The sequence below is a fragment of the Lepidothrix coronata genome, unplaced genomic scaffold (assembly GCF_001604755.1).
Source record: "Lepidothrix coronata isolate B3197 unplaced genomic scaffold, Lepidothrix_coronata-1.0 Scaffold48, whole genome shotgun sequence".
Lineage (NCBI taxonomy): Eukaryota > Metazoa > Chordata > Aves > Passeriformes > Pipridae > Lepidothrix > Lepidothrix coronata.
The window spans coordinates 1,189,183-1,215,258 of NW_016690228.1; the positions used below are offsets into that span (position 1 = coordinate 1,189,183).

The 26,076-nt window shown below is 39.1% G+C and overlaps 1 protein-coding gene across 1 annotated transcript in view; it reads left to right on the forward strand.

The window, feature by feature from the left end:
- Window positions 1-1,361: 1,361 nt before the first annotated feature.
- GTF2F2 (general transcription factor IIF subunit 2) overlaps window positions 1,362-26,076 on the forward strand; it is an 87,443-nt gene continuing 62,728 nt past the window's right edge. Inside the window, exons 1-5 of the mRNA XM_017815107.1 lie at window positions 1,362-1,504; window positions 7,804-7,877; window positions 8,377-8,395; window positions 9,204-9,348; window positions 17,438-17,476. Coding sequence (XP_017670596.1) covers window positions 1,439-1,504; window positions 7,804-7,877; window positions 8,377-8,395; window positions 9,204-9,348; window positions 17,438-17,476 — 343 coding nt within the window. The 5' untranslated portion in view covers window positions 1,362-1,438. The remainder of the gene's footprint in view (window positions 1,505-7,803; window positions 7,878-8,376; window positions 8,396-9,203; window positions 9,349-17,437; window positions 17,477-26,076) is intronic.

Genomic DNA, 26,076 nt, shown 5'->3' on the forward strand with positions numbered 1-26,076 from the left:
TTGAGATGCATCTGCTTCCATTTTTGTTAGCATTTAAGGAGATGATCTGGTATGTCTGTGAAAGGTTGTCTTAATGAAATCTGAATTTCTAGTGAAAGCTGACTAATAATATTAAGCTCAACCCACCCACTCAGGTGAGTTCTGCAGACAAATACAGTTCCAATGTAAAAGCAAAAGTAATTTTTAATTTTAATTAATCTTAATCAGAATAGTTCAATGTTAGCTGTTACTTCTTCAGATATACATAAAAGCATTGCCCTCCTTGGTAACCTAGATGCTTGCCTATAAATAGAAAGGCAGACGATCATATCTGAGATGTAATAGTGAGATCATTTTCTGCAAGCTAGATGAGCAATTTCTTGCATATTGTACCAGAAGAACTCTCTGCTTGCTGCTGGTACAGCCTCAGATGGAGTACAATCTTCATATTGAGCAATCAGACTTCAAGGAGGATGTAAACCTGTACTGGGGGGGATTTCAGAGAGCAATGGGCATGACCAGAGGTCTAGAAAATATGACCTATGAGGCAGAGCTGAACGAACTGGGGTTATTTACTATAAGTGGAGGCAAACCAAAGGGAAATATCATCATTTTGCATGCTGCTGTCGTTCTTCAGTGTGCTTGGATAACTTATCCTGTACAGGGAGAGAATAACTTCCCACTCTACCCTGCACTGGTGCAGCCTCATCTTTAATCTGGGTGGAGTTTTGGGCACCACAAGATAATGGTATAAAGCTACTCAGGAGTGTCCAAAGGAGGGCAGGAGTGTCCAAAGAAGGGCTACTGAGGTGGTGGAGGGCCTAGAGGGGAAGCTGTATAAGGAGCAGCTGAGGTCACTTGGTGTGTTCAGCCTGGAGGAGACTGAGGGGAGACCTCATTGCAGTCTACAACTTTCTCATGAGAGGAAGTGGAGGGGCAGGCACTGATCTTCTGTGGTGAGCTCTAATAGGCCTGGACGGAATGGCCTGAAGCTGAGTTAGTGGAGATTTAGGTTGGATACTGGGACAAGGGTTTTCAGCCAGAAGGTGGCTGGGCACTGGAACAGGCTCCCCAGGGAAGTGGTCACAGCACCAAGCCTCACAGAGTTCAAGAAGTTTTTGGACAACACTCTCAGGCACATGGTGGGATTCTTGGGGATGTCCTGTGCAGGGCCAGGAGTTGGACTCGATGATCCTTGTGGGTCCCTCCCAACTCAGAATATTCTGCGATTGCGTGATTCTACAACTTTCTGCAGCCGCCACCGGAACCGCCCCTCCTCGCAGCCCCGCCAGGGCGGGGACTCGAACCCGTGGCCCTGACGGACACAGTGAGGGCCCGCCCCGCCGCGCAGTGCGAGAGGAGGAAGTTTGTCCGCCGCGGGCCGCCGTGTGCCGGGTGTGCTCTGCTGCCGCCTCTCTCGCTGCCGGATCGGCCCGCGCTGTGCCCGCCCGGCCCCGCCATGAGCGACAGGGCCGAGCTAGACCTCACCGGCGCCAAGCAGAACACGGGCATGTGGCTGGTGAAGGTGAGGAGCCGCCGGCGCGCCCGCGGGCCCGGCCCAGCGCGGCCTGTGACGGCCGGGCCCCTCCGCTCGTCCCCGCCCCGCTGTGCCCGGGGTGGCTGCCGGCGGGTCCCGCAGCCTGAGGCCGGGGCTGCCCGCGTCAGGCTTGCCCTGTGACCCGGGGCAGCCGCCCCCCCGGTGCCTCTTCTCGAGGACAGCGCGGGACTGGGCCCGGATACCTGCTGAGTGAAGGAAGCACCGCAGGGAAAGTTGGGTATCGGGGGCCGTCATAGAATCGTGGAATGTGAAAGGGTCGGGATGGGCTTTAACGGTTATCTGGCCCAACCCCTCCCCAACCCAACCCCCCCTCCCGCCCCGCCATGGGCAGGAACATCTGTCTCTAGACCAGGTTGCTGAGGGCCACATCGAGCCTGGCCTTGAACACTTCCAGGGATGGGACAGCCACAAACCTTCCTGGGCAACCTGTGCCAGTGTGTCACCACCGTCACAGTAAAAAATCTCGTCCTTGTCCTTGGCTGGTGCTTTGTTACAAGTAACAAACATGACAGCGTAACTTTATTTCCCCAAAACTCTGAGGCTTGAGGAGAGTTTGAGTGCGCCCAAAAAAACCCCACAAAAAACCCAAAAACCAATAAGGAAAGTGAATCTCAGTATCTTGTCACTACAGCTGCCTTTGGTGCTGGAGAAGTACAGCTGTAGTGAAGGGGCTATGAAAAGATACTGAGATCATCAAATCAATCATGTCTGTTGCAGGGCCACACTTATGTCTGGCGCTTCCTCTCCTTCCTCCTTTAGGAACAGGCTTGGACCATCCACTTCAAAGAACCTGTGGGGACAGGGTGGTACCCAGATACTGGTCCTGGGTGGTGAGGGACGCGTGACATCATCATACTTCAGCTACCAAAACATCTTATTATGGCCCTTATAAATGATGGGGAATTTCAGACTTGATTTGCTGTGCAGAATTTTTGGTGGGCAGATCGCTGCCTCTGTCTCCCTCTTTTGTAATGACACTGGAGTCTCTGGTGTGTCTTGTACTGCCACCCAGGTGTCATGAAACCACAATAAATGCTGCATAGTGCTATAATTGTAATAGCTATCCAAGGCAGTATCAAGGAAAGCTGACAGGAGAAAGCTGCAGAAGTATATCATGATACACCAAGTGACAGGATGATAAAATGGCAGATAGAGTTGAAAAATCTAATCCGACGTGCAGAGAGAAACATTATCCTAGTTATACATACACAGCAGTTTGGTCTCTGCTGGTTGTTGTCATTCAAGAAGAAATTTAGGTTTTCAGTATATGTGGGTAACTCTTAGGAATGTCATGTCAGATGAGCAGAGTGATTGGACGTGATTACAAAGGATACAGAAAACAAAAGAGAAAATATTATTGCACCATCATGTTGCCTCTATTTGGAATGCTCTATGTATTTGTGGTCTCATCCTCCCCACTGTGGAAAGTGTACAGTGACCTAGAAACAGTACGGAGGAGAGTACCAGGGATTGTCTTGGGAACAAGGAATGATGGCTGTGGAGGGAGCTCCTAAATATGTTATATACCTTTCAGGTTGGCAAGAGGACTAGTTTGGAGATCTTATAGAGATCTGAAGTAATAAGTAATGTCATGTGTGGACAAGGAAGAAGTGAATAGGCAAAAATGAATAGGAAAGAGTAATTTTGAACACAAGAATTAGAGGTGTGTCAGATTAATTCAACTGATGCGGCTTGGAGCAAACAAAGCAGGTACCATTTTGCACAATATCTAGTTAAATTTTGGAACTTGTTGCAATAAGAAGTTGTGAATTTCAAAATTGCAGAAGCTCAAACACCATTAATCAAGTTCAGGCAAGAAAATTGAATTGAGGGATTAAAAATAAATATGCTGCCGTAACCCAAGTCTGCTAAAACATCCTAGAAATTAGAAGAGCATGCTGGGGAAATATCTTTTCTTCGTATTTTCTCCTGTTTTTCCTGAAGTATCCGCTGTTGGCTGCATTTGGAGACAGGACACTAAACTTGCTTGTCCTCTAGTCTGATACAGTTTGGTGTTTCTTAAAGCAAGCCAGGAATTTTCAGGCACATACCTGCTTACAGTTGGTGCCACTCTGTGAGTAGAGAGCGCTGCCTGGTTTAATGAGAAAATGGGACTAAAACGAATGCTTAAAGATTACTCTTCCAAGTAAGTGTTAATGTAATCCTTCGTGTATGTGTTCTGAGCTTATCATTTGTCTGTCTTCTTGTATAATAGTGATAATAAAAAACTATTAAAATGTTGCTAACACTGATGGACCATAACAAGGGACACGCACGATTTTATCCTTTGATTTCCTTCAGACTTGAACTTCGAAACAATCATCCTTGTTAGTAGGACTTCTAAAACACTCAGAGGCACAGTACAGGTACTGTCTTCACTAGCTGGGATAATGACGCTGAATTTATTCTTCCTTTGAGGGAGGGAGCAATCAGTTCTGATGGAATAAAAAACCTGACTTATTTGATTTCCTTTTAGCATGTATTCTGCTAGCATGGGAATTATTCCAGGGAGACTACTTAACAGGCAATAAAAATGCATTGATGAGTGTTTTAGAAATGTGAGCAGTAAAAGGAGGTACCATAGAGTGAGTTGCTTTAGTACAAGTCCAGAAAGCAGCTGTTTTTTTTTTTCTGTGTTTCCAGTGAAAGCTAATATAGAGAAATACTATAAGAACTTTTAGTTATGTACTTGTGGTAAAGTGAAGCCCATTTAGTGTTAGCCGGTAGAATTGTCAATTTTTTATTCCCTGTGTGTTGGTCAGGTTTTTTTTATTTAATGTGCTGCACTTATCTATAGTTAGAAAGATGATATCTTTATGTAATTATTTTTGTATGTTCAAAGGAAAATTAAAACATAGAACCTGACAGCAGCCTTACTCAGTTTCTGATGTACACACTGCATATGGATTGCTATATAGAGAAAGAGCTAATTTAGTTTCTTACAGAAAAGTGGAAGTAGTTTGTTATAGGTAGGGTCTACTTTTGTGTTTTCTCTTGAAGGTGGATAGGAAGCTGTGAATAAGCTGAAAGATGTGTGAAGCAGCAGCCCTCATGTCATACACTATCTGCAGGGTGCATTGTGTACTGGAGCCTGAGCGTGTTTGTGCAATGTGAGTAGCAAGAGGAAAGCAGCAGTGTGAAGAGGTCTTGAAGTGATGCTCCTTAGTACGTCAGATTTGTTCTAGTGATTAAAGTGTATATTTTTTTTGAGAGAAGAGTATTCTTACCAACAAACCTGAGAATAAAGGCCTCTTGTCTTGAAAACGTTCAGTAGCCTTAATCCTGTTGTGGGATCTTTGAAAATTCTGCTCTGTAAAAGCAGGTTGCTCTTGTTTTCCATATGCTCCTTCAGGAAGTGTTAAGAGTTTGAAAACTGACTCTTCTCCATAAGTTAAACTTTTATTATGCTGAAGTTAGGAAAAAGGTGCAAAATAAGATGTCTACAGCGTGTAAGACTTTATTTAATCTTTCCTGTAATTGTTTATGTCATTAGTGTGGTATTCCAGACTTTATTATGTGGTTTTGTGAGTACTATCTGGTTTTATCTGAAGTATCTGTGGATAGCTAGAAGTAATCCTTTGATCACAGCCCTTCATAACCCTTTGTCTTTCTCTGCATAGCCCTTGATTGCAGGTAGGCCAGCAGAAAGGTGATTAAATGCACTCTTTGAGGCTGTTTCCCTTGCAACTGAAAAAAGCATGATTGATCTGCCACCTCTTAATCTGAATAAATTTCCTGTCTGAATATATTACATAGCAAGTCAGTGATTTTAACAGTGTGACTGTCCTTTACTCCTTGTGCACTCACACTGAATGTGCGTCTGCCTTATTACCTGGCAGTATAACTTAAATACAGGTTAGGTGCAAGTACATAATAATATTTCTATTGAGTCAGCTGGAGCACATGTCATAGCATTTATCTTGGCCTTAGAAAGAGAATTATATGTGATCTGGTATGGAATCTGCTGTAGGAAATTACTACTTTGAAAACTGTGGAAAAATATATATTAATAGATGGTGCCAGTTCATGGCTCTCTGTTGTGCTTTTGTGGTGTTTTCTGACCCACTGTCTGAACTTTATGGGAACCTGGACTGACATTCAGTTAGTCTGAACAGTTGGAGGACATCTGGATTTTCTAGGTATTCCACAGTACTTTATGGAGTGCTGTGAGTCTAAAGGAAAGTGCTAAACACCAGTTCCAGGATATCTTCTGGAGTTTTTGAAGAACAGGTAAATGCAAAGTTAATGTTAAATTAATTTGAGCTTTAGGAAGTTAGCAGGTTTCTTTTTTTCACAAGTTCTTGGACCATCATCTTTGCCTTCTCAGCTCTGTAGTGAAACTTGGCTTAGTTTTATTCTAGGCAAAGTCAGACTTCAAAGTGCTTCTTTACTGCTTGAAACAGAAAATGCCACAGGCATAGCTTAGTGTGTTTCTCATTGGCTGTGCCTCACACCATTTTTCTACGTAAGCACAGATGTTTTCAGTAGCTATGGACTGTGTGAGCCACAATAAGCTTTGCTGTACAGTAAAGAACATTGCTGCAAAGTTCTGAAGAGCACGCTGCTTCCCAGAGGCCTTTATTGTCCATTATGAGCCCAAGTCAATTGATGCTGCAGATACCAAAATCTTTGTAACTGAAGGAATCTGTGTGTAGGTGAGTTAACATCACTGGAACAGCTTTTAATTCTTGGATGTGTCACGTTAAGCAGGCCTCCTTATTCCTGTCCCTGCACTGACCTCTAATTTGTGCAGCTGTTTGGGAAAATGGGTTGGGAAGCTCATTTGGTTGTTCCACCCACTAAATACAAAATCAGCACAGCTAAAACATGGAAGTTCCCCGCATCTCCCAGCCAGATCGGTCTGTTTTCTGTATAATGACCAACTGCACAAAGACTTTTCCCCATACAGTGGAGGTGTGGGAATGAGTGATGGGAGGCAGATTTGCCTCAGGTAGTTCTGCTGTTGGCGAAATGGACATCTCGTAGAGTGGGGCTGTGATCTGCTGCTCAGCATTTCTGAGATTTCCAAACTCTAAGCCTTCCCTTCAGAGATACCTTTTGGTCTCTGACTTGTAATTCTCTAAATTCTCATCACTGTGATTGTTTGGTTCATGGTTTTTTTTTTTTCCTGGAGAGATTATAAGTTCTAATAAATATTTAAAAGTATAGGTTTACCTCATAAAATATTGAGACAACTTAGTTTAAAAATATGATGCTGATCTTTTTCTGCCTTTCATGATTGGATAATAGTATTTGAGATTCATTATAAGATTTTTCCCTCATTTGGGACTCTATGCCAGCCTTATTTTTGTTATGCCCCTTGTCTCCCTAGCAGAACATATGTATATGTATAACTGCTTGGGAAGTGGGCTCATGTGAACCTCATGAAGTTCAACAAGGCCAAGTGCAAGGCCCTGCACCTGGGTCAGGGCAATCCCCAGGATCAATACAGGCTGAGGGAGGAAGGGATTGAGAGGAGCTGTACGGAGAACTTTGGGACGTTGGTGAATGAGGGGGCTGGACATGACTCAGCAATGTGCACTTGCAGTCCAGAATGCCGACTGTATCCTGGGCTGCGTCAAAAGCAGCATGGCCAGCAGGGCAAGGGAGGTGATTCTGCCCCTCTACTCTGGTGAAATCCCACCTGGAGCTCTAGGTCCCCCATCATAAGAAGGATGTGGACCTGTTGGATCAAGTGCAGAGAAGGGCCACTAGAATGATTAGAGGACTGGAGCACCTCTTCTGTGAAGAAGAGGTGGGGGGGCTGGGGTTGTTCAGCCTGGAGGAGGGAAGGCTCCACGGAGACCTTATAGCAGCCTTCAGGTACCTGAAGGGAGCTGGTAAGACAGATGGGGTCAGACTTTTTAGTAGTGCCTGTGGCAATTGGACAAGGAGTACTAGTTTTAAGTGAAAGGAGGGTGGATTTAGACTACATGTAAGGAAGAAATATTTTATGTTGAGGCTAGTGAAACACTGGCAGAGGTTGCCCAGAGAACTTGTGGAAACATTCAAGGTCAGGTTGGACGAGGCTTTAAGCAACCTGATCTGGTTGCAGGTGTCCCTGCTCATTGCAGGAAGATTGGGCTTAAATGACTGTTTAGGCCCCTTCCAACCCAAACCATTCTATGACTCTATATTATCTACTACATTTACCTCATACTGTGTTCTGAAGTGGTCAGGGTAAAAGCATTTGAAGAATATACACATACACAATTAATACAGAATTTTAAAATCTACTTATTGTGAAATCTGTCTTCTTTGATTAGGTCCCCAAATACCTGTCACAACAGTGGAATAAAGCTTCAGGAAGAGGTGAAGTGGGAAAACTAAGGATTGTCAAGTAAGCCTTTAGTATACCTTTACTGGTTTCATTTCTTAGAAGAAGTTACCTGCAGTAAAATAGTTGCAGCTATTGTAATACATAATCCAGTTTCTTGCCAACAATGTACATATTTCTCTGATACCTGAATGGTACTTGCTGATATATGATTAGGAATATAAATTGTACAAAATTATGCTAGGGAGTCACTGTATCCCATTACATGATGTTTGGTTTCTTAAACCTAAGAAATGTAACTGGAGAATTTTCTTTAACTTACATGTGCTGTTTTGCTGCTTCTGTTCTCATGTGCTGACTTTTCACGTGTATTCTTGGGCACCAGAATAAAAAAAATGTTGAGCAGCTCAGGAGTGAAGATGAGTAACAAAGCTAGAATTTGAATTTTCTTTTTTATCAGGAAAGCTAAACTTGAGGAATTAGGTTATGGAAACGTTGTTAAATATTTTAAATATTTATATACTTATTAAATATTTAAATATTTAAATATTTTCTTTTGCAGAAATCAAGGAAGAACGGAAGTGAGTATTTACTAATTAAAAAGACTATGAATGTTTATATTTTGAATTCTAAAAATTGTTTAGAACATGTTGGTTTCTAATGTCACATATTTTTTGTTAAACCTGTACCATAGAATCAGGAGGAGAGAATTCTGCTAGTAGTTCTGCCTGTAGACTTACTGTGGGACTTCCATCTGGTCTGTCTGTTCCCTCAGTTTGTTTACCCATCTGTAAGCAGCAATCATAGTGATGACATTCTTTCTAAACATTTTGAGATGTGTTAGTGCTAAAGGCTAAGTTGGATGCACAGGAGAAGCACACAGTGCTGGTCTGAAAAATCCCTCTTCAAGTTTCTTTCTGTGGCCTGTGATTCTGGTTACCCAGTCCCCCACTCCTTAGCAAAGGAGCCATGTTTAAATCTCTTCCAGGCTGTATGAAATTCAGGAGTCCCAGGCTAATAACACTTGTTGTGATACTTTAGCACTTTTTCTGGGACTCAGCTGACTGTGTGAAACATTTTTAAGCACTCATACTGAGCAATGGCTGAAAACTTATTATGCCTTACATTTTAATCAAATTGTTCTCTGACTTTAGGAGGAGGAGGTAATTTACAATTTTTTAAAAGTTGAGTAAATTTTATTAGGTACATGAAAGCTTTGAATTCTGTATTTCAACAAGAGATTAATCTAGGACTCTTATCCCACTTGTTATGTTTTTGAAATGGAAATGTGCTATACTACTTGTATTTTCTCTCTTTTTGTTTCCTTGTAACTAGTAAAACAGTGTAATTGAGTCTGTTTAGTAACACTCTGGCAATTGTGACTGTTAGGTGTCATTTACTTTGAATGAAGAGCTTGCAAGCATCAATGATATTGGAGGAAAACCTGCTTCAGTCAGTGCACCAAGGGAACATCCATTTCTTTTGCAAAGTGTGGGAGGACAGACCTTAACTGTGTTCACAGAAACTCCAGTAGGTAAGTTAGAATTAAAGTTATTTGTTTTGATTCCATTATTTGTGATTTCAATAACTCAATGCTGTAAAAGAAAAAGACTTGGAAGTAAGGTTTTGGCTCTGTTTTGTTGCTGTCTGCATACAGAGCACTGTTGTAATTTTTTTGTGTCTGCTGTCTCTTTTCTTCATGTGATTGAGCAACTGATTTATGTTCTTCACAAAGGGTTATCATGTACAGTTCAGCTGTGGGTCTGCTGAAGAGAACAGAGAGTGTGGAGTGCAATACAGAGTGCAGTACATTGAGTACATTCCCATTTAGGGTTTTCACTGCAAAAAATGTTTCTGTGTTCTTATGTGTTTCTGAGATGAACTAGTATTTCTTTTTCTCCTTGAGTTGGTCTCTGCTGTGAATAGGGTTCTATAAGAATGTTGATTTTTTTCTCTATCCAGTTGAACAGATGCATTTGAACAATAAACACATCTGTTCAGCACATTTTCTGGAAGTATATACATGGTTTAAGTGTATTGAAGCTTAATAAGGTCATAATAACCAAACAGCAGCGAGGTTATAATTTTTCTTACTGGATTTCAGATGCCTGCCTTAATTTCAGATCAGTAGCTGTGTGAGTGATTAGGATATTCAAGATTGTATGCCCTAAACTGCATGTCAGACTTAAGAGACATGGTAGTGTTATACTGTACAGTAAGTTCAGCAGTCTGCCTTGTATATAAGTCCCTTATGCTGTAAGGTTTTCTACTGGAATTACATGAGCAAGTTCTGGATGTTAGAGAGAGAAGGCAGGTGTCTGCAGAGCATATCTCATTGTCTGCAGAAGGTATCCCAGTTTCAGGAATGTAGGTTTCAGTGTTTCCAGAAGACAAATATACTAGTATTGTTTGTTACCTCTGTCTTCTGCAGGGCAGCAAACTACAGTGTGACCAGCTTCTGATTTTTTTGATGTTCGTAGGCTGGCAAGTAATTGCTGTGATGTCAGTGTGATAAATAAATGAAGGAAGGAGAATTGTAACTCATAGGACAGACTTAAAATACTTAGTAGGTTTGACCACCTCCTTTTTAAAATCTATTTTAAAGCTTTAATGACTGAACAGTGAGATATTAAGGTACAAGTAGCTTGGCTATCTCAGTTGTGTTTAGGTATAAAAGCACTTATGCTACAACACAGGGGCTTTTCATTTGTTATCCCTTTCTCTGAAATTAATGTGATAGTGTTATTGGTTTTTCACTTTAAAAAATTTGTATTTTTCTGTGTATGACTCGCAACTTTTTAAAAATGCTGGAGTTTGTAATTCATAGATTACAAATGTGGAAAGAGACAGGAAGCAAGTTTTCAAGAATTTTCCAAGCATTTTAGTAGTATCTCATCCTTTTTCCTTTCTCTGTGCCCCAACCTTAGAATGCTTGACAAAAGAAAGAGATTTTAGGTTTGAAGATGTGTTTAGAATATACATTCAGTGACTTTTGCATGTTTGCTGCAAATCCCAAGACACTTTTGATACAAAATACTGCTTCAGAAACCTCTAACAGTAACTTAAACTGCAGTGAGTGCTGATGCTTACCTGGATTGTGGAGTATTTGTCATCAGTTGGAATGAAAGTCATTATGTGGTAGTTAGAAGATGCCCATTTATCTCTGTTCTATCATCTGTTAATACCAGTGTCTCAAAACTTTTAGATGCTCAGAACCTGTCCAGTTTTTTTATTTAATCAGTGAAAAATTTTGCATTTCTTAGCAACCAGAAAATGTTATTCAAGGGCTATGGATCTACTGAGTAGAAGTTATTATTTTAATTGAGAGCAAAAGGTAGTTAGTGACATGAGAAATGTTTGGAATGAAGCACTGAATAAGCATAGACCCTGTCAAAATTGGTTTTGCTTGAGATTAGCAAGCCTAACATACAGTCAGTGAGTTTTCATGGAACTGGTTTGGATGCAAAATGGCTAAAATCTCTTGCTGTTGTGTTTAAGTTGGTGTTGAGAGTGTAATCAAACATAATCTTTATTGTGCTTTTCTTGCCTGACTTCTTTTGCTTGTAAAAATGAATGTGACACAAATATTCCAAATTCCATTCAGATTCCTTACTGGCACTTTGTTTCCGCAGCCATCCTTGTGTTTTTAAATGTGTATCACCAGTATGTTTTGAGCTCCATGACTAATTTCAACAAATTTCATAGTGAATTATGGCTAGCATGAAAATAAGTGTCTGAAGAGTGGACTGAAACTGTATGGATATCCCAGCTGAAAGAAAGGCTGCTACCCTGTTTTCCATGCAACATGGAAAAACCCACTATGTTTATATCAACCATGGAAAAACACTCAAAAAACCCTTACACATCTTTGCACATCAGTCAGTCCACAGTAAGAGACAGTCATAGGAAGTTGAAGTTCATTACTTTGTAGGTTCACAGACCTAGTACTTGTCTTCATATTATAATTAGCACATTTTTTCTGAAAAGCACTGGTGATCCTATTCCTCTTCCTTTTGTGAAGTGTACCATGTAACAGAAGCAATATGCTCGTTTGAACTGTGGGCCAGAGAGTAAGCTGGTATGAAACTGCAGATGTCATGCATCTGGAAGGATGCATCTTGGGAATTAGGCAAATTAAATATGAATAAAAAAGTGCTTCATGCACTATTGCTCTCAGTCCTTCTTGAGGACTGAATTTACCTAAAATGGAGCAAATTGCATAAAGCAGTTTGTTTTATTTTGTAAAGGGTGCGGTTTATTTGTTTGTGCATTTGTGTTTTATTCCCCCCCACTTGTTTTTTTGAGCACATTGAATGCCTTAAGATCTATTCTGTACAGTCCTTTAATCCTGTGATCCTTATGTTGTGGTGTCTTTCTTATGGTCTTTCTGAAGTATGTTGTAATTTTGGAAGACGCTGCAGGGAGTTCACATATTCTGGATAATTCAGCACTTCACATCGACTCATCAGGTCATTTAGAGCAAGCAAAAAAGATCAAATTTGACAAGTAATTTAATATTTTCTGTATGATGTAATTTCTATACTTCTGAATGGATATTCTATGGGTTTTGCTTTGCTTTGTCTTAACTGAGCTTGCTTCTAATACCTGTTTTACTGGAAGAAATCCTTTAGTTCTTTCACTGTAAACCTCAGCATCTCTGGGTATCCTGTATTAGTTAATGGACAGCAGCAGGCTTTTCTGAAGTGCAATTTGTTATGTCCAACACCTAATGAATTGGTTTTTTGGTCTTCTGCAGTGTATGTACTAGATCTGAGTTAATATAAAGCTGGATAAAATGGCTCCCATCCTAGATACTATTAAAAATCTGGTCTATTTGCACATACTGCACGTTCTGTTTGGACTAACTCTGGGGGTTTCTCCCGTTTCTTTTCTTTTCCTGTTTTTGTATTTTGAAATAGCTCTAGGGAGTAATACAGAGTAGTACAATGTAATCTGAAAGTAGTAGTTCCTACTTCCTTTGCAAGGCTGTTTGCACATGTGAGACATTGCATTGTCTTCATTGCTGGGTAGATTGCTAAGGCCTGCGGGATGGTGTTCCTGAGCATCAGTGTAGCAAAGCTGGTGGGAAGTGTGGCTTCCTTCATGTCTGCAGAGGGATCCGAAGCACAGTTGTCTCTTGCTGTCTAGGTCTTGCTGTCGAGGCTGGTTTCAGTATTATTTCTGCATTAAATATGAACTACATTCTGTTCCATAAACATGACCATATGTACATCAACAGTTGCTATGCAACAATGCTATTTGTGCTTCCAGTCATTTTATTTTTTCTTTGTCATCAGCTATCATAGCTGTAATTTTTGGGGTGGGTGGAAAGGAGAGCATCTTGCTTATATTTTAATGTATTGAATAAAAGGAATCTATCTTATGTATAGCTACAAACTATCTAGGGGCAATTCATGGGCCTGGTATATAGAGTATATTTGGTTAAAATTGTTTTCTGAGCTTCCTACTGGCAGACACCCTGGCATAAGATAGTGCTATAATTTAACAGTTTCTTTCTTGGTTGAAGGAAGAGGAAGACTCTTTTGTTAAACATTTAACAGCAAACATTTCTGATTGTGATTTTAAATTAGTTCCCTTCCTGCTTTAATTGCCTGATGCTTAATTTTTCTGCCAGCGTGTAGTTTAGGTTTGCAGGATCTAAATATAAATGAAAAATGCGGCTTTGTTAGAGATAATGATAAATGTTTCTTACTGAGCTGTTTTTTGGAAAAATGCACTACTAATGTGACTTGGGAAAACACAGACCTGGGCAAGCAATTGGATCCCAAACTGTAAAGGACTGATGGGTGGAGAAGAAGATTTTACACTGTAGACACAAATAAAGTATAAGATATTTCTGTAAAGTTGGGTGAGATGATTCATTTTATTGAAATTTTGAATATATCTTCACAACTCCCCCTTCATAAGTGGGATTGCCTTAATGTCTGTTTTTGTGTCCTTAAAGTCTTTCATGCTCTTTCAATCTTACTGAAAGTACAACATGTTCAGAGAATTCCATTGACAGAATACCTGCCAGAGCTTTGCTTCTGAGCAGCATTTGTGCATGGATTGTCTCACTGTTTCATGCTTCACAGAACATTTCTGTCTTTTAGCATTGTGTTTTTCTCCTGTTTTCTGAGTCTTCTCTTTCAGAAACTCAGTTCATGACATTCAATTCTTTCATTTGTATTCTTGTTCAGTAAAACACATAACTCCGCCTATATACCTTAGAATAGCTTCTTTATTCCCACATTCCTTGAAAATTCTCCCACTGTTTTGAATTGTTGGTTTTTTCCCTTTATGCAGCTTCTCATTTACAAAAGGACCTTTTCTGAGTTTGTACACGAATCACACCTGCCGTATAATGTACAATGCGCAATTGTGTTCAGTGAAAATGAACATTCAGAGGTTTTTATTCTGTATTTTGTATATATGTATTTTTACATATCAGATATATCCAGCCATTAAAGTAATGTGAGAGGAAGAAACACTAATGAAAATCTTTCATTCAAGCAGCTACTTCTTTAGTTACACTTAATTATTTTCAGTAAAATACATAGTGCTCAGGATCCTGATGCCTTGTAATACTACTTCCACTCTTGTTAGATAAATGTTTGAATTCTGAAGTTCCTCATCAAAATGTTACTTGGGAAATAAACACCCTCGCTGTTTCGCCATCTTAGCACAGCCTGCTGAGGGGTTTTGATGTTTACCTGTCTACTGTAACGGTACTTCCCAATTGTCTCTGTTCAGGCTGTCACTTAACCACATATTCCAGTCTGCAAAATACTTTGGGATCTTACTTAATGCTTCTTTGTTCCGTTGTGTACTTTAGTCTTTTGTGGGCTGTTAGCAGAAACAGAAAACCTATCAGCAGCCTCACGATCAAAAGAAATAGAAATAACAGCAGCCTTTCAGATCTCTGGCATTTATGCAAATTTCCAAATATTTTTAAGGATCATAAAGATGAAACCTGTGATCAGAAGAGCAGAATGTGTGACTCAAGCTGGTGTAATTACAGACATCATTTTGATGGCTCAAAATTTTGTGTGTATTATTGTGTCAAAAAGTCCGTTTAGAAAACAATTCCAACTGCTTACATCATACCCCTTCTCCATGGCAAAAAAAATGGAAATTATATTTATTTAATTACTTCATATGCATGTTGGATGATTAAAAAATTACTGTAAAGGAGGCTCAGCTGGCTGGCAGGGATAAGCTAATCTTATTTTCATTTCTGTTATTAAAACTACAGACTGTTAATTCCTACACAAATTTAAACAATTGAGGATATGACACACAAATTATATGGTATGTTAGAACGAGCTCACTGTGATGAGAATAGTCTTTCTGCCTGCTTTATTGACTTAAAATATCTTTGTTTTTTTCAGTTTCACGGATGTGCATGTAAAAAACAATATCCCAACACCCTGTCACCACAACAACAGCAAAAAAACCCCCAGCAACGACAAAAAACCCCAACTAACCTACCCCAACCTATTGACCTTTATCTGTAACAAGTACACTCCCCCTGTAGACACAATATACATTTATTGTTATTTGAATCAGAGATGCTATTAGCAATGTTTAAGTGTGATGTCTTTGGCTATAGTTTTGGCTAGGTGACTGATCTTCCGTTGAAACAGAGTTAGAAATGAAACAGCTTTTAACCCAGCTGCATCTCACATCTCAGTCCAGACAGGTGTTCATATCTTGGTATGTTCGTATGTTCTCCATTAACCTCTTTGCATCTCGTGTACTGAATGTTTCCTTAATTAAGTTACAATTGAGTTAGGGTATTGGTTGGGTAATAACATTTTGATGTAATTGTGCTAAATACACACCAAAAATAGTGTCAACAAGAAAATACAGGGTTTTCTGCAAACAGGCTATCCTGCATATATATCTGAAAGTTATCAGGAATCTTTACTCACTTTATGAAGGCTCATAGCTTGGAGGAGACTATATAGTGATGGTTTCTGATTGAAAAAGCAGATGCCTTCAGTTGCTGAGACCAATGACAGCCACCTGGTATAAAGAAAGAAAGATTGGTGGGAGACTGGTTTTTAGATTTGCATTAATTTTCAGGCTGTCAGCAATCTCAGTGAGAAAAGAGGGACATTAGCCTTGAAAGCCAGCAAGAATCAGTGGCAAGAAAAAGATTTTTTAAAAATATTTCTTGTTTTCAATTTTGTTAATACTCAGCCTGTAAGTGGCAGAAATGATCAACCTAACTGAACTAAAAAATTAGTCTGAGTTAGAGCAGTAATTCAGTTTTGTCTGTGACTTATTTGAGTTGAAAGCCAAAGACAAGTATATTTTAGTGGTTTTAACTGTATTTTGGGTAGGTGAAAATGTTCTTTATATCCTCTGCCTTAGAAGATGTGTAAAAAGGAGAAATATAGGAGGAACAGTCAAATATCAGCTTGACAAATTTATGTAGGGGTTTAATTTCATAGGACTGTGTAAGTGTTAGAACTCAGTTCACCAAAATACATCTACTGTCTGCCATTTCTTGAAATGTGGGATTGGAATTTCTTGCAGAAAACTGTTTCTGAATCTGACCCTGCCATTCACCTGAGTGATAATATTTCAGCAAGTCAGTCTGCAGCACTGTGTCTGTTTCTCCTTCTTACATACTTAAGATTCTCTGCTCTGTGGAAGAGGTGATGTTTCAGATTATGTGTATTTGGTGTACTTGACAAACAGATAAAATGGGCTATAATATGGTACCATTTGAGGACAAACGTTATAGGTTTGAAAAGAGAACCCCCCCTTCATTTTTTGCCGTGGAGCCGCCATTGCTCCTGTGGCTGTGAGCAGTTGTTGAGCTGCCGGGAACAGCCCGCAGACAGCCCGTGAATCTCACAGGGAGCCACAGAGGCCACCACCTGGGAAAGCAGGACTTGTTCTGAAAGTTTTGGTTGCACCACTGTTGCTTATTTGGATTTGTTGTATATATGTTAATAAAGAGCTGTTATTTTCCTTTTCCACACCTTTCACCTCAAGTGTCTTAATTTCAAAGTTAGAATAACTTGGAGGAGTTTGGTTTCTTGTTTCTTCCTAACCTGCCCTCCTTAGCAAACATTTGTGTCTTTTTAAACTAAGACAACAAACAACCAGAAAGGAGAAAGGTTGAAGAAATAAATTTTTGCGTGGTCTGTAAAAAGAGTAGAGAAGAGGTTGATCAAGTTCAAAAATCTACCTAGTGCCTATTTAAGAGCATTCTTTTGCAAAACCTTGATTATTTTTTTAATATACAAAAATTATATTTGTTTTATCTAGGCTGACCAGTGAGATAGATTAATAATGTACTTTGCTTAAGCATAATCTTACTACTGATTTTGCATAAATATGTAGCTTCATTCTTGCAGACCTCAGTCAGAGATGTAATAGAGTTCTTTCATTTCTCTCATTTTGAATTTGGGCACTAAAGGACTTCTTTTGTTGCTCCTAGTGGCAAATTATTCTTCAGAAAGTAAATTTATAAATATTAATCAAGTCCAGTGATTGTGATTTTGTCGTAATTTATCATTCTTTGCTTTGCAACCCACTTTTCAGATATAATTTCGAATAAACAACACAGAAACATTGATTCCTTTTTTTGTTTATTTTTTTTCCAGAAAGCCAATCAGAAGAAAAATCAGAAAGTGGCAGTACTGGTGAGTATGGACACTTTCTTTGAAGCACTTAAAAAATTACTTATCACTGCAGCTTTTCAGTTTTACTTTAAAAAAAAGATGGTAGATTAAAAAAAAAGTCTTTTTTGTAATATCTGGTGGATACCATAAAATTGAAAAATAACTTGATAAACTGGTTATCTGCTGTGACCAAAAGCTTAAATTATTAACATTTTTTATTTAAACGAAGGGGAATAAAATGAGAAGGGAGAGGTTTAGAAATGTTCTTTGGATTGTTTTATTTATTTCTGAACTCTTTTACTTAGGTTCACTGTATGTATTTTTTACTTTGAATTCTTTCTTTTTGATTGGAAAGTTTGTAGCAAACTTCCAGATGTTTTGTTATTCTATTTCAATTGCATAAACTAAGCAGTCATAAAAGCAGTCCATAAAGACTAGGTTTTATCTCTGATGCACACATTTTAAATAGTATTGGGAGTGGGATGGCACTCGAAAGTGCTAATTGCACAGATAGGAGATGGGTGGGAAGAATCTCACACCCCTACCTTTCTTAAAAGCAATTCCTAAACGTAAGACTAATGCTAGTGGGTGTTCAAAATGTCTTCTTGAAAGTACTGTTTTGGACACTTTAACATGGAGATATCTGCTTTTTCCAATATTTGACTTCTTTTGAATTGTATTTCAGGATCAAATGTTATCACAAGTGTATACTTTGTGTCTGGCTAGAAGTAGGGTTTGAGTTTTGTTTTCTGTTGTAGGGAATTCTTTGTAAAATTGAAATGCCTTTTATTACACTGGCTCAAGCATGTCAAAAGACTAGTGTTAGAAATGTTAAAGGCTTTAGACTTGTACTGAATCCAAGGTGTTTTTTATAGCTTGCAATTTTTCTCAATTACTTGGTAAAACCTGTTCAGTTTGATTCTATGTTAATTGTAGTGTGGTTTTAAGGTTATGAAGGGCTACTTTCTAAAAATTTATACCACTTGGAAACAGACTCAATGCTATGTAATGACTCAGGTAAAATAGATGTTGAAAGTTTAACTGCTAAAATGAATCAGAATTTTGATACTTACATTTGGTTGTTTTGTAGTTTTAGGAATGTACCCTTGATTTTGCTTGGGTTTTGTGGTTTATTTATTCGTGGTGCCTCCTCCTTGTTCTGTGAATATTATGTAAGGTGGCCACGTGTTTAGTTGTTTTTTTTTTTGCTTCAGCCAGAAGAATGAATTACTGTGTGCTGTGGGCTGTTTAAATATGCTGACAAGATGAGTGCTAAGCCTGTTTGATGGAATCAAGCTGGCTGTGGATTCAGTTTCTTAGTGATGGTAGTGGGTTACCCTGGGGCGTGTAAAGGATTCTTAACCGTCAGTTGTGATTATTTGCTTATTCACTTTTTTCCTCAAAATTGTTGTGGAACTCAGATGACCTTTACCAAACTACCTCTCAAGTAATTCAGATAATTGAGTACTCTGTTTTTCTGGTAATCTACTTTATCCTGGCCTACAACAAGTATTTCTGAGGCAAAGATGATGTCTTTCATGTATTTATGTAGCATTTTATTGCATACTATATATATAATTTATTGGTATTTATGTTATATATTGCATGTATATAAGTATTAACATTAAACATTAAATTTATATATAGTATATAATAAATAATTACATAAAGAAATAAAAGACAACAATAAATTATATGATAAATTATTATCATATGATACATATATTTAATATTTTAGAAACAAAACTTTTGGGTATTACTATAATACAACTGTGTGAGGTTTATTTGTAGCTAGAAAATGAAGGCAGTAAATGAGATAAATAACATTCAGAAATTGTTTGATTTATATCCTTAAAAAAATTTCTTCACATTTTTACATTGTTAAACTTATGTCATAAATCATTAGTATTATGTATGATATTTTAAATCACATTTATTATTGGAATGGTTGTAAACCACTTATAAAAGGCAAGATAGTACCAGTGTTGCTACTCTACTTCATAAACATTTGGAGACAGGCAATGTAAAGCCCACCTAGTCCAACCCCCTGCAGTGAACAGGGTCATCTTTGACTGGATCAGGTTGCTCAGATCCCTGTCCAACCTGACCTTATATGTTTCCAGTGATGAGGCATATTAGCACCTCTCTGGGCAATCTCTTCCAGCTTCTTCCAGCCTTTAATGATTCACAGTTCAGAGAGAACCAGAGCCGGGGGTGACGGTGTATTATTTAACAGGGTCTCATAGATTTTCCCTCTGTGAAGTGTTGCTCTTGGTTGAGCCGATGTAAATTTTAGTATCCATAATATCTCAAATGATGCTATGGTTACAGTCAAAATATGCAAGAATCAAGAGGTATGTGTAACAAGTTTACTTAAACTAATTTTGAACTCCTTTTGCATATTATCATTTTAGATCGCTTTTCCACACAGAAATCCTATTTGTTTAGTGCTTGTGATAAAAAGTGCTTGGTGATTCAAGCAGTGTTGTTTAGTGCCTGAAGGCTGGTTTATGTTAAATATGAAAGGAATATAGCAAGTTACACACACAGCTAAAGGAAAAGAGAATTGAGAATTGGCTTTGCTTGATCACGTATGATGATAAGCAAGTGATTTTAAATCCAAATATATGTATGTAGCTGTTGTTTGTTTATGGCGTTGCTTGCACCTACCTGTAAGTGCTGTCAGTGGTGACAGAAGCTGTGAAAACCAAGCATTTGTGCCAATATAAAGTGTGACCTGCTCCCTCCCCCCAATAAAAATACCCAAAAGCTGCTGCTCTGAGCCTCTACGGTCTGTTAGGAATGATACACTAAAGGCATGCATTCTCATGTAACAGCAGATGTAAAGAAGTGCTGTCCTTGTGGAAGTGTGTTAAGTGGAAGTTGCATGTGCAGAAACTGAGTATATAGTGTTGCCTAAGCTTTGAGCATGTAGGCAGACAGTATAGTATGAACTTATTTATTGACTTATTTATAATAACGTATTTATAATAACCTATTTATTTATAATGACTTATTTTTATTCACAGTTTTACTAATTATGAATGTACTTGTTTGACTGCAGACAAAAATACACAACATTTGAATTGTCTGTAGATCACACTTACTTAATTTTTTGATGTTGTAATAAAAAAAAGGATTCATGTGTTGTTTATACATGTGTTGGAATATTTGAAATTCAGTGTAAGCACTATGATAGAACACTAAACTTCATGTGATAAAATCAGCAATTTTTTGTTAAAGGCACAGAGTTCTTATGTTATAACATGGGGCTATATAAAGCTGCTCAATGTACATTTGAATTTATCCTCTTTCAATCAGTTAAAATACATTAATAATACTTCAAAAGCGAAACTCTAAATGAAAAATGATTGTCAAGAGGAGTAAAACAGTAATTCTTAATTTAAATACTAGCTTGAAACTCAGTGTTGAAGATAACTTAAATATGGATTCTACCATTTTCAAGCCACAGGAACTGTTTTTGTCTTGGAAATATAACTGATTTTCTTGGCAGGTAAATACAACAAAACTTAAAATACAAGCTTTTCGGTACTTTTCCTGGAGTTGTAATCAGTGAGACTCCATTTGTAGCTGTTGAAACACAAAGAAGCAACAATTTCTGCTTTAAGGTATATTATACTGGTTATAATAAATGTTGTGGAGGAACAGGGAAGGTGTACTAGTACAACAGCAAAAAGGATATGGATTTAATTTAGGTCAGCACTAACTGAAGTTAAATTTTATAAGAATTTGCATAAATATCCTTTGTGTCCTTAGGGTCTGGCTATTTGTTTCAGTATACTGTATGAATATTCCAACATTTATGCTTGTCTGAGCGAACTGATGTATTTGTTGTCATACAGTCGCCATCCCGAGAACAGGACCTGATACAAAACAGTGGGAGTTAATCCCACAATGCTGTTCTGTCCTTCAGCGATGTCCAAGTCGAGCTTGTTGAAGTACTGAACTAAGCCGAAGTGTGCTTTTGGCTTGTATCAGAGTTCTTGGTTTTCACTTATGGCTCTTGAGAAATCCCAGGAATGTCAGCTATGCCTGGCGTTGCAGACTGTGACTTCACAAATTGTGTTTGTCTTCTGTGAGGGATTTTGCTGATTACTGCAGTTCACCCACCTACCAGCATGATCACATTGGATGGGTTCAGACCTTTGCAGTATTGCAAATTTGAGCCTTGAATGATGGATCAAAGGAGCAGAGAAACAAGACTGGCGAGTAGCAGTTGTCTCCTAGCAGGAGGCAGTTTCAAAGTAAATAAAATGAGGTGGTTCTGCATGCAGAATGTAAGTGAGCAATTGAATTCCTTGACAGAAGATGTGGACATGAAGGTGGTATTTGCTAAAGGTGTACATAACATTAGAGGAGACCAAAAAGATGTGTGAAAGAAGATCATAGAATGTTAGAATGGTTTAAGTTGGAAGGAACCTTAAAGATCATCAAGTTCCAACTCCCCTGTCAGGGGCAGGGACACCTTCCACTAGTCAAGGTTGCTCAAAGCCCTGTGCAACCTGGTGGGGAACACTTCCAGGGATGTGGCATTCACAACTTCTCTGGGCAACCTGTCCCAATGTGTCATCACCCTGACAGTAAAGAATTTCTTCCTAATATATATAAATCTGCCCTCTTTCTGTTTAAAGCCTTTGCCTCTTGTCCTATCACTACATGCCCTTACAAAAAGTCCCTCTCCAGTTCTGTTGTAGCCTCCTTTGGGTACTCGAAGGCTGCTCTAAGGTCTCCCTGGAGCCTTCTCTTCTCCAGGCTGAACAACCACATCTCCTTCAGCCTGTCTTCATAGAAGAGGGCTGCAGCTCTCTAATCATTTTAATGGCCCTTCTCTTGACTTGCTCCAACAGATCTATGTCCTTCTTATGTTGGGGCCACCAGGGCTGGAAGTAGTATTCCATCTGGGGTTTCAAGGGAATGGAGAGGGGCAGAATTACCTCCATCGACTGCTCATCACCCCTCTTTTGATGCAGCTCAGGATACGGTTGGCTTTCTGGGCTGTAAGTGCACATTGCTGGGTTACCTTGAGCTTCTTGTCAATTAAAGTCCACCAAATGGTACTAAGATTGAGAGGACATTGGATTTAAGAGACCCCGAGCCACAAAAGCCAGGTGGACACTGGGATGCATACCCAGTAGGTGAATCATACATGGCTGCACTTCTTTGTGGATATTCAGTTGTGACCGCTGTGCTGATGGAGTCATGATGTTGAGCAAAGCAGCAGACGTTTAGTCTGATACAGTTCTCTTACTCTCAGGCTCTTACTCTCCTGTCCCGTCCCTGCCCGCCTTCCCCCTAGTTCTGTTCTGTTGTTACAGAAGTTCCAGCAGAGATAGTTCTTTCTTCTTTTTAGCCATGGAAGTAGCTTTTCTGGGGGAAGGCAATGAAGGCAAAGGCAAGAACAGCTCTTCTAAGAGTAATTTATTTCTGCCTTTGCTGACTGCAGCCACAAGAACACTGTAGGCTGTAGTGCAGTAGAATCTGAGCTTTCTGTATGTTTTCAGTCTGGACACAGCCTGTCAGAGCTCGTTTGGTGCTCTTCCTGAGCTTACAAGGCTTTTTCAGCCCCAGTATCTTGCCGATATCAGTGGTGATACAGGAGCAGGAACAGTGTGTAGCTGTGCTACAGCATATTGTCTTACTCATGCAGGTTGTCTTGTTCCTGTACTGTGTCGGCAAACCTAGAAATCATAATCTCTGTGTGGCAGAAAAGTTATGGAGGTGGACTTCATATTAGAAGGCATAAAATAGCCTACATGTTACATTTCATCATGTTGGGAAAGAACTTTATTGCAGTTCATTTTAGAAAATGTGTTGGAAATATCACAAGACCTGGCAATGCTGCAGGCCTTAGATAACATTAGTATTGATAAGACTCCTAACTTGAGAGCACGTTTTTCTCTGTTCAGCTGACTCTTATCAACTCTTATCAACCTGCCTGGCAGGACCTTTAATTTGTCTGCTCTGAGATTACCAGTTTCAGCACTGAGAAAATGTACTGCTTTATCCCTAATACTTGCCAAAAGCTTTATTTAAGTAGCAGAGAGGCAATAAATGACTGGGTTTGGTGTTAACAGTTGTTTGTTCTGTTTACATTTTCTGATGCTTAGCCTGTTCATTGCTAGTTTGTGTGCTTATTTTTTTCTTCCTGATTGAGAAAGTCTGTACCCTCCTCTGACCTGTTCTTTTTTTTTCACTTCATCTGTTCCCTATGGTACAAAATCAAGAACCCCCTAGGAGCTAACAAGCAGCTTTCTGTGGAGCTGCAGCAGTAGATTTGTAGCTCAGTTTTCTATTAACAAAGTTTTAAGAGTTAATTCCTCTGACTTCTGCTACAATACAGAAAATTGCCTCTTTGAAACCTGATATATGAAAAGTCAAAAGAGAATTTTTTAAAAACTTTTTCCCCCCGTTATTTATTTGTTAATTTCAGGATTATTAGACCTTACTTGTACAACCTCAGTGTTGCACTGTGTGGGCATCTGCCTTCTGCATAAACCCAAGACCCTCAGGTAACACCAGTTCCCTTCCTTTTCATCTAATAGTGCTCAGGTATTGTAGGCTCTCTCACCGCACTGCTCCCTCCCCATCCTCACAGCTCAGGGAGTCCAGCACTGCAAACTTTGCTGAGCTTCAGACTCCAGACTCTAGCAAGTCCCTTGGACCTCATCTTTCTGGGGTGTTTCTCCAGCAAGCAGCCTTGGGTTTTTAAATTAGAATTCTCATCTCCTTGTTGTGCTTCTGCAACAGGTGAAGTGCCACCCCCCTACACACAATGCCAAATCTCTCTTCAGGAGATGTGAGCAAGAAAGTCTTATGCTGCCTTTTGGCTAGGCTTTCCATACCTGGGACAAAGCTGCTGCTGAAAGCTTGGGGTGGGGTAGTGGCAAAGGCAAAAAAAAAAGATGTATCCTGGAAAAGCATGGAGATCTAGCTTTTCACATAATTGAAATAATGCTTGGGGTGGAACTAGTGGAATTCCCCTTTAATGACCACAATGATGATGGTTTTCCTGAACTCTCTGTAAACCAAGGTCATGTCCCCCAAAGTCATACCGTTGGCAAAATTGCAAACAAACAAGGCAATATTGTTGTAATTTTTAGCATTACCAGGAGAAGTTTACAGACATTCAGAATGACTCAATTTATAACAGTCATCTTCGAACTACTTGGTTTTGAGATCTTAACATGTTGAACTTGCGTATCATTGTGTCATAATAGTGTTTTAAATGAGTAGATGCTGTTTACAGCTATATTTGTTGTACCAGCTTTGTGAACAGTTTTGTTTCTGGACTGGCAAAGCAGTATTCTTTTCTGAAGCTTAAAATGAACAAACATGGTGTTAAATGGTAATGGCAATGATGTTCAACTGTTACCAGCGCCAGTAGAAACAGCTTCTTGGGAGACTGTTGCATTAGCTGTGTGTGATACTCCTACTATACACGTTTTTAGGAAAAGCAATCAACTGTTTAGTTCTACAGAATATTACACAATTTCTTGCAGAAAGAAAGGCAACTGCAGTTTCTTTTTCTGAGTGCTTGCTCATCCACATTCCTCAGGTATCATCATACATCTTCCTCCTAGCTTCCCCAGTCCTTGCCACACTGCTTGTTTTCTGGCATTTTGTTGTGAATGATGATGATTTGCAGAGGCAGTGTTTTGAGACAATGTTCTCTGTGATATACCACTGCATAGGAGTTAGTGTCTATTTCAAAAGTAAATAAACCCCATAATGTTATTTTTTCTGATCCTAAATTTCTTGTGTCTCATTTATTGATTTTGTTTCAACCCAGTGGATTATGCAAGCCTCTCTCTTCGTATAAAAATTCCTTCAGGTTTTTAACTAGTAGTCACTTTCCTATGAATCTGCCCTGTGTTGCAGGGCAGGAGACAAAATTAGGATTATGTAATAGTTATTTAGCAAAGATGATCTAGCCTAGGAAAATAATATTTATTGTGTTATATACCCAAGTTAACATGTCCTCTTCATCCCCAGTCCTGATTCTTGAATCAACAGAGTAAGGGCAACATGACCCTTCTACCCAAAATAGATAAGATGAGATACTGCTCTTATTAAATTGTATTATTTATTGCCTGCCATTTTTCTGCTTGTATACTAATGGGGAGTGGAGAAGGAAGATAATTTTCTCAAGCTGTTCTCATCTTACTGAATGGAAACCTTGCAATGCTTTTAAAAGTGAAAATAATAATACCACTGATTGCTGCAAATGATGATGTAATTTTTTTTCCGTTTATGATCTAGAGGGGCATTCCCCACTGTAGAAAAGAAGAGACTAATTGTCACTTAAACAGTTGTAATAGGTACAAATAGTAAAAAAAATAAGACATGAGTGTTTGAAAATGTCAATAGTGCAATTATGGTGCTGCGAAACTTTGACCAGTGGGTGAGCTAGAACTGGAGGTGCAGAGTTGGAGCTGCAATTGGACTTCGTGCAGCCTGTGTATTTCACAGCATCAAGGCTCCTCCTAGAAACCAAATCTAACTCTAGAAGTCATTGGGCAGTAAGTGTTTGGAGACTGAGGAAATACTTTGAGGGGGCATAATATATGTTTTTTCTAGTTTTATATTCTTTCCTAGGCATC